Source organism: Dermacentor andersoni, chromosome 2 (genome assembly GCF_023375885.2).
Source record: "Dermacentor andersoni chromosome 2, qqDerAnde1_hic_scaffold, whole genome shotgun sequence".
NCBI classification, from domain to species: domain Eukaryota; kingdom Metazoa; phylum Arthropoda; class Arachnida; order Ixodida; family Ixodidae; genus Dermacentor; species Dermacentor andersoni.
In genome coordinates this window covers 67,453,338-67,467,245 of record NC_092815.1, presented here as the reverse complement: position 1 = coordinate 67,467,245, position 13,908 = coordinate 67,453,338, and the positions used below count along the sequence as shown (strand labels likewise).

Sequence of the window (13,908 nt, the reverse complement as noted above, 5' to 3'; positions counted from 1 at the left end):
CTGGGTGTTGTTTTTTGGATGCTGGTTCTTGTCAGGGTAGCGATGCTTTAGGCCTAAGGCTTTACGGAGCTGCCTGTCGCACGTGGAGGGACACAACCTGTTGGACCATGGCGATGAGGTGTTGCACTTTGCTTCCCTCATTCTAGTTAGCCTCGCACGAATTGAAATTACTCGTTCGACTCAAGGAAGCGAGCTTCGTTCACGTGAACTTAGCATCTGAGTAGCTGCTCGATCTTTTGCTAGCCGAGTTGAACATTGTACCACGTGGGCGATGCACATGCAGAATTCCTCTCCCTTGCAGTACTTTAGTGTTTGCCGAGTGTGTTGAGTGTACGCAGCGTGATTGGAGTCACCCCTGGCTTGCTGTCACCTGCACATCGTCTGCGCTGCTGCCCCGGACTACGATCGGGTCACCCCAAGCGATGGTGATGCTGTGGCCAGTTTGGCGCAGCGACTTCGGCGGCCTCCTGCATCCAGCTCACAACCCTCGGCAGCGGACAAAAGAACCGGCGGTCACCGACGGCTATGGCGGCTCTTTCCAGCAGGGCGCGTCGGCGCGAGAGACGCTTGCTCGTACCGACTACTGTGTCGTCATTTGCGGAGTCCAGGCCTGGAATCGTGCCGTCGAGTCTGCAAAGCTGCTGCTGTGACCAGCGGACGCCAGCGGTGTACCCAAGGACAATGTCGGCTCGCATGCTATGGACAGCGTGTGGACATTTCCTCAGCGCAGCCACTGTTGCATGTACTATCTTATTCGCGAAGCACGGGTTTATGTTAGACCGTGTCACATGTCTCACCGGAATATGAAGTGATTTAAGGTTGGGGGGATGTGGGGATGCGCGACTCTCACGCGTTTCCTGATATGTTGTTTTCCCACATGGCTCGCGTGGCCTGGCGCCCGCGGCGATCGGAGTGGTTGAGGCGCAAATGCCACCGACAGGCGGGGTTACTTGGGCACCGAAAGACAAGGCGCTTCCTCTTTGGTTCGGGACAGCAAGCAGCACGAACGTGCAATGCCGCGCTTGCGCCGACCCATGCTTCTGCGAGACCGTCTCGCGTGGCCGCCTTCGAACGCGCCACCGTTCGCGTGACCGTACGCACGAACGACCAGGCGTTGGAATCCAGCATGGGGCGAACATATTCGCTCGGCATCCGGTCGCGGTGAGTCGGACTTCTAGATTTGTCGCGCGCCCATCGGCATGTTTTGTGGATAGCAACTCGGCTAGCTGGCATTGATCTATGAAAGGTGCAATAAATGCCCTTGTGATTGTTTGCACTACTGTGTTGTCCTTCCTTTGTCCCAAGAGTACGGGAGGAGAACCCCACAAGCTGCCCACAATTTGGTTACCATAATCGATGCTTCGCCTTTCGGGCAAAACTGCAACTTCTTTTTTTTTATAGCCGCTGCAGGACGAAGGTCTGCAGCGGCCATAAAAAAAAAGAAGTTGCAGTTTTGCCCGAAAGGCGAAGCATCTGCAGCGGCCATAACATCTCCAATTACCTCTGTCTTGCGCAAACCGATTCCAACTTGTGCCTGCAAATTTCCTAATTTCATCACCTCACCTAGTTTTCTATTATCTTCGACTACACTTCCCTTCCCTTGGCACCCATTCTGTAACTCTAATGATCCACCGGTTATCTGCCCTACGTATTACATGGCCTGCCCAGCTCCATTCTTTTTCTCTTAAAGCCAACTCAAATATTGGCTATCCCCGTTCGCTCTCAGATCCATACCGCTTTCTTCTTGTCTGCTAATGTTACACCTAAGATTTTTCTTTCCACTGCTCTTTGCAAGGTCCTCAACTTGTTCTCGAGCTTCTTTGTTACCCTCCCAAGTTCCTTTCCCATATGTTAGCAGTGGTAGAATGCAATGATTGTACACTTTTCTTTTCAATGGCAGTGGTAAGCTCCCAGTCGTGACTTCAAAAGGCTTGTCAGGATGATTTGCCACTGGTAAAAGAGGATAAATTCTGGAGTGTCACGACTAATACACACCAGGCACCCACCATCCTCCATCCGCGCAAATGTATGCAACTGAGTGGTCAGCCCACTATAGTCGCATGTCACTTTTGCGGCCATCGTTTAAAGGGACACTAAAGGCAAATATTAAGTCAAGCTAAAGTGATAGGATAGTCCTCGAGAATGTCTAAGGCGTCAATATTATCGCGAACAGAGCCTTAATTATTGAGAAATTTAGGTAAAGGCAGGACATTAGTGACACCCCTGGGCACTCAAGTACTTGCCTGATGACTAAAGCACTCCTCAGTTAAATTATGTCACTAGTACTCAATACTAGTACTAGTATTGTATTATACGACAAAATAAAGTGCTACTTGTCCAGTTCTTTTTCACTTTGAGAAACAACTCATTAAAATAATGCTGACAATGACACGAGCAGTCAAAAGGTTTAGTTTTCGCTCGACATGCTTTTGCGTTTCAATAGTGATCGCGTAGTGCTGTGCTGGGTTTGCTGGCTCGCGAAACTCGCGCCAACTGCAAGTAGCAGAGAATGCAACTTCCATGTGATGTCATGGGATGCTCGAACGGTTTACGCCACTCGACCAAAGAACAGCTGCAGTGGCCACTCTGTCTAGCCTCAGTACCGCCGTCTGTTGGGGGATGCTTTACTCCTGACAGCAGCAAAGGGCGGTGATGGCGTGTACAACATCACCACTGCCTCAGTCGGGTGGCGGGAGATTTGAATTGCGATAAAGTTATGCGGACCCTTCAGATGCAATTTTCTCGTAAGCTGAGTCATTTCTTGGCACGAAACAATCGTTGCGAGGTTTCTGGAATGACATTTAAACAGTCCACGCCTACTTAATATTTGCCTTTAATGTCCCCTTAACCCATAGCTCTCCTCGTTACAGGTTGCTCAAAGCTACAAAAAGAGATCTATATGCGTCTACAAACAATGTCGGGAACAAGAGGCCCCTGTGGTGTGTCACAAAGATGGCAGCCGTGAAAAACTGTGTTGCCATCCCCATTCAACATTTACAGATCTACCAACATTGACCCCGTGTACTCGCATTCATTTGCGTGGCTATTTGTCAGCTTTCCAAGTGTCGCACAGCTGCTGCAAATATACATCTACGTCAATTCAGCAGGCACCAAACGGTAACTTTAGTCGCCGACGTCCGATGAAGCTGCGGCGATTAGGCCTACTGGCCTAGGCAGTGCGACCATCAGAAAATACGCCACTGCCGGATGTAGTAACGGGCCGCAAGAGGTTGCAGAATGTTAGTGGCTAATAAGTTCATGATAGTGATCAGTCCCAAGATCGCATGTGCCAGTTAGACTGACAACTGTTGTAGTGGAGTGAAGTTCGTCACCACATACCCAACATGATCTGCATGCCTATCGGTGGCTAATGGGCCCGTTTTTGGCACATGCTTTCGCACTTTACAAAATACACACCACTTCTGTTGCGGTTTCTTCTGTCAGCAGCGTGTTATAATTTCAATCGGTGCTGCTGACATGGACAGACCTTGTACCGCCAGGGGCAGCCCCGGCTGACATGGCGCCATTCTAAGATTTGTGGTGTTTGGGCCCTGCGTGTGTGACTGCCGTGAGGGGGCAACGTGGGGCATCGTTTGCGGTGAATAATTTCACTATGTTAGCCAAGATGGCCCGCTTGTGGTGCGTCTGGCGCCCTGCCCTTTCTGCGCCGAAAACGAAGTGAAACGGTCACTTGGGCAACATCGAGGGGCTCCGCAGCGCACGCGACATGTGACACTGCGAGGGTCTCTACACAGAATACATCGAATAAGCAAAAATTGAAATAGTAGATATTTGATTCACAAATCAAATTATTCAAACATTTACTATTCTATTAGATTCAGTGAATGCGCACTCCAGTACAATTATGGTATCAAAATGAATGTATTTCTGCTTGCGCAAAGGCATGCACCAGTATTGGTCTGACAAAATTTCTGCAAGGCATTGGAAAAGCAACTTGTAAAAGGGTCCATTACACTTCAAACTACGTGTGAAGTCTGGCTAAGTAGCCAAGAGTCAAAAAGGCATAAAGGCATGCCGCAATGCTATGATTTCCATACATCTGACGACCTCTTGGAATTGCAAAGTTGTTAGCATAAAAGGCGAGCCAACCTTCCGCACGTCCCTCCTGTGCACACTGCTGAGGTAGTTGCCAATCACGCAGGGGAGGAAAAAGTGAGCAAACTGACGCAACGCCTCTTCCTGGGCTTGAAAGAAGATGAACAGCTGCTCGCACAGAGGCTCCAGAAACTGCGGAACAAATTTCCAAAAAGTATTAAATTATGGGGTTTAATGTCTCATAACTGCACTGTTAGTTGTGAGGAATGCCGCAGTGGAAGGCTAGGAATTTATTTTGTTTTGACCATCTGCGGATTTTAACATGCACCAGAATTTTTCTGCCGTGGCCGAGAATCGAACCCACAACCACTTGCTCAGCAGGGGCCGTATTTTCGGACAGTCACTTTCAGAGGTACATGTATCACTTTCAGTGCACGCTGATTGGCTGCTGGAGCAAAACCAGCTGAGCTGATTGGCTACTTGAGTAAAGTCGCTTGAACCATCCAATGCGCTTTGTACGTCACACGAAAGTGATAGTAACGCTGAAAGTGAGCATCCGAAAATACGTTCCCAGCTCAATGCTATAGCCACTGGGCTACCATAGCAAGTCCGCATAAGAAAATACCAACTGAAATGAAAAATGTCAAACCCACCAACACCACGGACAATTCCTTATGGCAGAATCATTCCCAAACTTTCAAATATTAGTGGCTTCTGAAAAGCATGAGTAATCTACCTTTGTTTGCATCAAAGTTATGATTACAAGGAAGGCAGAAAAAGTACCACCATAGAACTTTTTCATGCACCATTACAATCACTAAGTTGATCACTCAATGAAGCAGTCAAATGTACAATGCTCACAGCTTGTTTGCACATACTAAGAGATAACTAACACATGACAGTTGTTCACTGTTTTCGAGCCTGTTCGAAACCAGCAGTATACTAGCTTTCTGCAAATGCTCAGTTTCCGTATGACCTGCTACACGCTAGGCTTTTTCGCAATAGACTGCTTGGCATTCGAGAATGCGAAACAAACAAGAAATCTGCAGGAGGCTGCTCCCTTCCGTATCGAGCTAGATGAACATTCCACAGGCTCTCCTGACTTGCACTGCTGAAACTTCAGCCCATGTGTTTCAGAAGACACTAGGTGCTACCATTCAGACATAAATGTTACAAGCACATGAATCAGTGAATGAGGTCTGAAAATTTGGAGCAGCCACACAAAGAACAGCTCTACTGCTCGAGCATACACATTAATGTGTGCTCCCAAAAACGGAAGAATGAACAAAATCCTTACATATGCAAGTAACAGCACTTCCATTCAAGATGTTGGTAAACAATTTACATTATGCTACTTTAATTTTGATTTCACAATACTGCAAGCCTTAGTGGCCTAAGCTTAAGCGGAACAATAATACAAATGTACATGTAACCGTACGCACGATGAGCGCACATTTCAAAAAAAGAAAAACGAACATTAATCAGAAGTCTGCACAACGGTAACTTGTGCTGTAAAATAGCATGAAAAAATATTTTAAAAGATAAATGCAATTCAACAGCTTCACCAAAGTTAGCTGCCTCAATTACATGCCCAGAAAGAGATTTCCAGTCCGAGACTGTATGTGGGAAAAACTATGTGAGCTGTGGTTTGTGCAAAGATCGGTTGCAGCAAGTGGACATGCTCATGGACAGGCTGGTGCGTGCAGCAAAACATGATATGCTACTTGGTGACATAGCAAAATACATAAAGGCAACAACAGCGCAGAGTGTTACTTTGGACTAATAAACCCAAAGTGTCAGATTTAGAGATGTCACGTACGCAGAAAACAAAAGAAACAGGCACTTTATTTGTTTCTTTGATGTTATGCAAGAGACGTCTCTTAAAGTGCACATTTCGACTGCAAATTGAGCAGTTGAAAGTACAGCACTGCTCTGTCTTGTTTATATATACATCTTAAGTAGTGAACAAAAGGATATGATATTTTAGTTTCTCATCCTTAAATTGTTTTACCACATTTAAGCTTGTGTAAATAATTTCTAGGAAAAATTTGTAAACAGTTCATACAGAATAGGCCAGAGAGAGAGAGAAGTTTAATGATACGAAATGCCAAGAGGTCGGCCTGAGGTATATTCCTCTAGCCAGCTACTCGGCATTGGGGGAAGGGAAAGAGGGAAAGAAAGAGGGAAGAAAGAGGCGCATGATGGGTGACGATGACGATAGAAGGAAGATGAACATATGGCAAGCAATTTGGCATGCTCAAAGTCTGCAATCCAGGCCCGTAACTTTTAAAAAGTTCGGTAATGCCTGGATGGCCTTGAAACTCTATTGAGCATCTGGCCGAGAACTAGACCAATATTTATCTGAAGACAAAGCCACAACCTTCTTTTAAATGCACATTTACTGAAAACTGCTTTTAGTGGTTTATTAGGGTGTTGGAAATAAAGTTACTTTCATCAAAAACCAAGGTACAAGATAGGAGGTTGTTCTTTATACTGCAAAAATGAATTCAATGCTTTGTTGGAAACCCATAGGAATTAATTGGAGCTGGAAGTGATGAGGCATTGAGTCCCTTCATGAGCTAGCTGGTTGAACTTCTCCTCGGTGCTGCTGGCTTTCATGACCTCAGTCAATGCCCCAACTCTTCCCACAGATGTTCAATAGGATTCAGGTCACATGATTGGCTCGGCCACTCAATGACACTCACACTTCTCCTCTGGAACCAATTCTTCACAAGACTGAGCGAGTGATTTGGGTTATTGTCCTGTTGGGAGACATACTTACAGACGAAGTATGTGCATGCCCATGGAGCATCATCCGCTCAAGTTTTTTCTGTAACCTCTTCTGTCATAGTACCTCCAATTCTGTGCAGTGGACCAGCTCCAATAGAGTGGAGAAGCAGCCCCATACCATGACATTTCTTCCTCCATGCTTTACAATAGGAAACCTTAACAGACAATGAAATCTGGTGCATTTTGGGCAGCATACATACTGAATGCTGCCGAACAACAAGAACTTGGATTCATTTGACCAGATCACCCACTTACACTCCTCACGTGTCCAGTTCAAGTGCTTTTTTTGCCTACCTTAATCTGGCATCCCGGTTCTTCATACTGATTAGTATTTTTTTGCTGGCCTCCTGGAATTTAGTCCAGCAGATCACAGGCAATGTCTAACAGTCTATGGGGCCAGGCTGGAGCCGGATACCAGATAAAGATCCTTCGATATGTCCCCAACAGAGCATCAAGGATTCCTCTTGCTTGCCAAAACAATGGCTCTGTCAGTCACAGCAGATGTCCATCTGGGTCATCCCAGTGAAGATCTTGTGACGACTTCTACCCTGACCTTGATCCTCTTCAAGTGAACTGAAATCATTGACTGCGCCACATCAAACTGCCTCAAAAGCTCGCACTGTGGCCTGCTGGACTGGTAGTTTCAAGCAATTGCCATTTGAACTGAGTTTGCTAACTTACTTGCACCGTTCACTATGCCCATGCTAAGTGAAATATATAGAAATACCTGTACCTGAAGAATATTGCAGTGTAAGGTAAGAATCACCTAGTAACAATCCAGAAAAGACCAACAAAGAAAGTGATACAAAGCTGCCTTGATAGAAAGAACACGGAAATCTAACCGAAAGATATAAGTAACATCCCCATGAATCCCTGGTGGCAGAAAAGTGAAATATTTAGGTAAATAATATCTAAAACAGGCCATTTCATAATATATTATGGAGTAAATTTTCAATTTCAGCATAAAAACTGAAACAACATATCTGCTTGGTCAGTATTATATGTGATCCTGAAACTATCATCTCACACTGTCCAGTGTTCTCATCACTATATTGCAATATGGTAAATGAGCAGCTTGCTGGTTAGGATAGATTCACAAAGTATGATGTTAACTTTTTTGTTCTTTCATTATCAAAAAAACATCTGTTCACACAGTACCCACATTAAAATTACACACAATAAAAAAAAACTACGTGGTATTCTTAGGATGTGTAATGCAGACAGAATCACCATACTTACATCCCGGTGATATTCCTTCTCTTCTAGCACCAGGATGATGGCCTCAATCAGCTCATTGTTGTCACGTATCGTGTTGGCAAAAGTGTGAACTTCAGCCTCTGTCACTGACTGTGAAACAGGACATGTGAAGGAATGTCATTGTGGGTTATCTTGAATGGCTGTTCATCTCTTGAAGGCTAATTGCAACAAAAGACTTTTGCTAAACTGGTAACAAATGAGTAGTGCTATGTACTACTGAAACAATACTGCAAAGCTGCATTGCTGGTAACTGTAATTTTCTCATTTGCAGCCTTTAAATAGCACCTAAGCAGACGAGGCATGTACCTGGTGATTAGTGGACATGACACAATTCCCAACCTGTCGCCTCAGAATTTTTCAGTGCGCTACAGGCAATGCTTTATTTCGAAGGTCATACTGCAGAACTCTGTGTCCCAAGGCATGCACCACTTCTGGTGAGCAGTAATGGTGGCTTTCTTTTTTTTTTTCGATTTCAGTATCACAATCGTCAAATTTTGCTAGCTTTCTCTGATGCATTCATTCTTATTTCAAACATAAAATTTTGCATGAGAGCTGTTCTATAACTACCAGGAGTGTGTGCAAGTAGCGACTTTTGAGACTAAATCAAATATGAATCCAATGTTGCAAGGAGTGAATAAAATCGAATATAGAATACTTATTGAATAGTTTTTGAATAATGAAAAGCCGTTAACAGAAATAATATAAAACGGTGTTCACATGCCAGTATACTTAGAGGGGCCCTGAACCACTGTTTATCAAAGTTGAGAAATATATTTGAAGTTAAAATAGACTATTTAAGAAATACTTTGCCATAAAAAGTACTTCAAAGCGCTCAGAATAGGCGGAGTTGTTGGCAATCAAAGGTCACACATGATCTCATTCGCTGTGCTTTCATTCCTTCCTCAATGCCTTGCACTGCTAAGGCTACAGCAAGCATCACAATGGCACGCAGTTCAAATTTGATTTCGGATGTTCACCTAGATGTCACTACCAATTTTGGTGCCTACGACACGCCAAATGCAGTTGTCCTCAGCCAGTGGACTCGTTGGCAGTCAGCGGCTGTATCTACACTACGTAGCAGACCACAGTTACACGCAACTGTAGTTTGTATGCACCACATTTGCTTTATGACCAACAGGGCTTCAGTGTGCACTTGTGCTCATACCCTCCAGTCTGGCTGTGCTGGTGCTATGTGGTACAGACCAGCTTTGTCCTGCACCAGATTTGTCCCGTCCCAGCGTGACCAACAAATAGTAGCCACGTCCAAATCGCGCATCTTGAAGCGCTATCAACAGCTCAATATGAAGTAAAGTCTGCCAAGGCATCTAACCAAGACCAGCCAGGAGTGAGCATGTGCTCGCAAGCATGCATGTGCTCTGACCTTAAGTTTCGCATGGTTCAAGGCTAGTTGAGTGTTCAGAACTAGTCAAAATTAACGAGAACCGACGGCTACAACATCGATGAGCAGGGTGGCTAAAGTTTATTTCCTACGCGGGCAGCTGTGTCTAGCACAGGCAGACGATATTCAGCTTCTTCTGGAAGTACAGTATTCTTATTAAAATTCGAAAGCCAATTTGTGTTCACTTCCTGCCGTTTATGAAATGTCATCAATAAGTACACACAGTAACAGTAGGGAGAAGTGCAGTGATGCAAACACCCTTCTTGACTGATGTCAGCCATTGGCCACATATGGGCATCTGCTATATTACGAAATAAAGCAGCCAAAAAAGAGGGAGGAGCAGGCTTCTGTCAAAAAGAGAGTGTTTGAGAACAAGGTGACTTAGCGCTCCGCTTGTGAGCTCTATGCACTGTGCATAACTGGAAAATTTGGCTGAGATGTCAACAGCAGCGTACACTACCAGTGGACTGTGTTTTTTTCACCAAGCCCATAAGGTGGTTCAGGACCCCTTTAATGTTAGCAAGTTTCTGTAATTACATAGTACATTATGAAGTGTTTATTAAAAGCATAAATAGAGTATTAGGAGCAAACAAGTACTTTCTTCACATTCTAACTGTGTGAATGATCGCTGTACAGCCTGTAAAGTATGGCTACTTAAGTGACGTAGCCTACTCCACAATGCAAGTTTTCTCATGTTTTATGTCTATATGATGAAAATTTACCATGCTTTTGCCCCAAATTTATGTTTATTTGGGTGCAGTTGATGTTCTGAAATATTTAGAAAGCATGCAAAGCATATTTGCATTTACTCGGTTCAAAGAGCGAATCAAATATGACAGTATTTGATTCGTTATTCTTAAGTTTTGAACATTCGCACACCCCTAATAGTTACACTATCTGAAACTAGGCTTTTTTATGCTTAATTTAATTGCGGTTGGCCTTTATTACCTCTATGTTCACTTTACATACACCATGTATTTCGCTCAAGCCCAGAACATTCTTTTACAGTTCATCAGCTATAACAACTGCCACTACACAATTTGGTTAGGAAGCGCAATAAATGCCAAAAGTGTTTGCATCAATCAAAGCAAACCCAATGCAGCAGAAATACACACCTTACAATCAAGAAGGAAATCTCGTACAATGGAGTCCGCCATGAGGTACACATCCTCTTCAGCTGTTGATTTCTAGAATCCTTCTGCATAACAGAACAGACACCAAGAGGGACAGGAATAACTTTCAGAGGTACAGGAAGATGGCCTCCTTGCTGTTTTTCACACAAGACTAGAGATGACAACGACAGCTAGGTTCATTGTGATAGTAAGACTGTCTGGTTGGGTACTTAATATAGAAGTAGACTCGGGAGCAGCGTTTTCTATATTAAGTGTAGCGACATTCACTTGTCTCTGGCCTGACGATGCCCTGGCATTAATGGCTCATTCACACCGGCGACTTGAGGAGGTCGCACAACCATTTGCGACTCGCTATCAAAAAGCGACCAAAGGCGACTGATGTTCACACTGGCAAGCCCGGCTGAGCGCGACCCGCAAGTCGCAATCCCGGAGATTATCGTTCTCAGCGAGAACTCTCGGAATCTATGCGGAATTTGCCGCAACGCGGGAAGAGGCCGGATGTACACATATGAAAGATCATTTCCGGTGTGCCGCTGATTGGTGTATCAGTTTTCCGACCACGGTCGCGCGACTGAAAAATCGCCCAGTGAGCGACTGGCCCAAAATGGTCGCTTTTCGAGAAAAGTGACCATTTGCGACCATTTGCAACTGGTCGCTTTGCGACCAACTTGGTCGCGCGACCACGGTCAGTCGCCGGTGTGAATGAGCCCTAAGAGAATGCATGCTCACTCTACAGACGTGGTCGGGAGAACGTTTGGAAATCCTAGGCTGTAGCTAAGAGGGAGTATGCGACACTACCTCTTAGCTTTGTTTAATTATTTATACAGTTTCCTAGTGTCCTTCTGGGCATTAGTGTAGGGGGAATGTATGAAGCATGGCTGTAAACATGCGGTATAATATACAAAATACAACCAGAATGCAAATGAAGAACAATGTAACAATGATAACAACGAAAAAAACAATGGTTCGATGAAACACAATGACGAACAGAACGCAATACACAAATACAACATCCACAATAAAACTGGTAAACGATGCACAATTCAGTTATGTCAAGACATAAAAATATGGTCATCTAACAGCGTAAAAAAGGATGGAGGAGGTGCAGTAACAATTAGATCCAGCAAACATTTCAAATCATGCATATTATGGGGGAAAATGAAAATTTAAAAATATTTAGTTGGCAGTTATACTCTCATATTTTCTTTCTGTTGTCCACGTAGGCGGACACGTAAGCGAGTTCCTTTAGGTAAGCTTCACTATTATTTCCAGTTTTATTGCTTAGAATGTTGAAAAGCAATGTTAGTCATAAGCACTTATGCCTCTCATAAAGCAAGGGCCACCACAAATGTTTCACAATATTAGATGACCGGTTCGTAAAGTCATGGCCGCCTGTTGGAAACCAAGCTGCATGTTTCTGCATACACTCCAGTAGATCTGCATTCTTTTTTTTTGCCAGGTCCCATACGATGCACACATACTCTAAGATCAATTATACATTTGTGATGTACAAGGTTTGCTTTAACTGCGGCGGAGCATGTCTGAAATTGCTTCGCAATAAGTTCAGCATCTGGCTCACCTTTGCTGTTAAATACTCTACATGAGCGTTCCAGGACACCATGCTCGAAAAAATAATGCCTAGGTATTTAAACTGTGTCACAAGAGACAAGGTAATATTATTAATGAGATAATCTCACGAAAGACCGTTATTTATTTCTGAACCTAATGAGTTTGCATTTTGAAATATGGAGTGTGGTGTTCCACCTGCCAGACCACAATAGAACAAAGTTTAGGTCACCCTACATGGAGTCATAATCAGTTTCACAGCCAACGTTGCAATAGACGCAGCAAACATTAACGTGTAGTCTAACTTGGCTAGAAAAAGTTTCAGCAAGCTCATTGACGAAGATCAGAAAAAGATGCGGGCCCAGAAGAGATCCTTGTGGAGTGCCAGATAATACACTCGCTTAAGATGATGATACACCATGGAGAACCACCCGCTGTCTTCTATCAAGTAGATAAGCTTCAATCCAGATCACAAGTTTAGCAGGTATGTTAAGAACAGATAGCTTCTGTAACAGCATTGTGTGTGAGACCGAATCAAATTCCCTACGGAAATCCAAAAATACATAATCTACTTGCTTACCAGAGTTAAGTGAAGAGGTAATGTCATGTGTAAATTCTATAAGCTGTGTGTCACATGAAAATCCGGCTCTGAAACCTTGTTGCTTTGGGGAGAAAAAGTTGTTGCTGTTAAGATAGCTCATCAGGTTGGTGTAAATTATATGCTCTAAAGATTTACAACACACGCCTGTCAAGAGAAATGGGTCTATAGTTGGAGGTTAATAGTTTTTTTGCCGCTTTTATAGATGGGTACACCCTTCGCGCACTTCCAATCAGAAGGCAATGCACCTTGTTCAAAGGATGTTGTAAATAGTGTAGTTAAAAGGAGGGGCATTAGAGGTAGTGCAACTCTTAAGGACGAAGTTGGAGATATGATCTGGGCCAGAGGCAGAGTGGACTTTAATCTTCTGCAAAAGCAAACTAATACCATGCTCTATAAATTCGATCTCTGCCATTTGTGCAAGGCTATTGTTACTCTCTAAATCACCGACAGCTGCTACCAGTTGCAAAAACACAGACTGAAAATAACAATTAAAGATTTATGCTTTTGCCTCATTATCAGCAATTTAGCTGGCACCGTCCAAGTTATCAGAAGATGCATCACTACTTTTTGACTAACTTTCACTTATGTCCAGACTTCTTTCAGGCTATCTTTATTTTCTTTCCTATATTAGACAAATATGCACTTTGAGCTTCACAATCTTTTTTTTTATTGTTTTGCTGAGCCATTTAATTTTTGCGCATATGTTACGATTGTGGGACTGCCAGTATTTACGAAATAAACGGTTTTTTATTTATTAATACTCTTATTTGCCCTTGGATCCAGGGTTTATCATTTCGACGTCTGACGGAAATAAGTTGTGATGGAATCAATTTCGCAAAACTCCTTGGCAGAGGTAAACCAGCGCTTAGTCTTTTGGACTGGATCTTTCCCAGCAAAGCTCGACAGAAATGTCCTGGCGCGATTATCGTACCACCGCACACACGATAACTCCACGTCATCTATCGCGCTTGTGAGTTCCTCTGAAGCACCACGCCCTTTACATTTCAGTTCCTTTTCACTTTTCAGGCGACAGTTTGGTAGACAATTCGCCCTCACCATACCAAGCGACAAAATTTTATCTTGTGATAGAGTGACCTGCAGCTTCG

At 43.9% G+C, this 13,908-nt stretch overlaps 1 protein-coding gene across 2 annotated transcripts in view; it reads right to left on the bottom strand.

Moving 5' to 3' along the window:
* Window positions 1-13,908, bottom strand: part of Hyccin (PI4KA lipid kinase complex subunit hyccin) — a 61,718-nt gene that overhangs the window by 44,985 nt on the left and 2,825 nt on the right. For both annotated transcript variants that reach the window (XM_050189124.2, XM_050189125.2), the window contains exons 2-4: window positions 10,618-10,700; window positions 8,086-8,193; window positions 4,111-4,248 (exon numbers count right to left, since the gene is read on the bottom strand). In XM_050189124.2, the coding sequence (XP_050045081.1) occupies window positions 4,111-4,248; window positions 8,086-8,193; window positions 10,618-10,659 (288 nt within the window). In that variant the 5' untranslated portion in view covers window positions 10,660-10,700. The remainder of the gene's footprint in view (window positions 1-4,110; window positions 4,249-8,085; window positions 8,194-10,617; window positions 10,701-13,908) is intronic.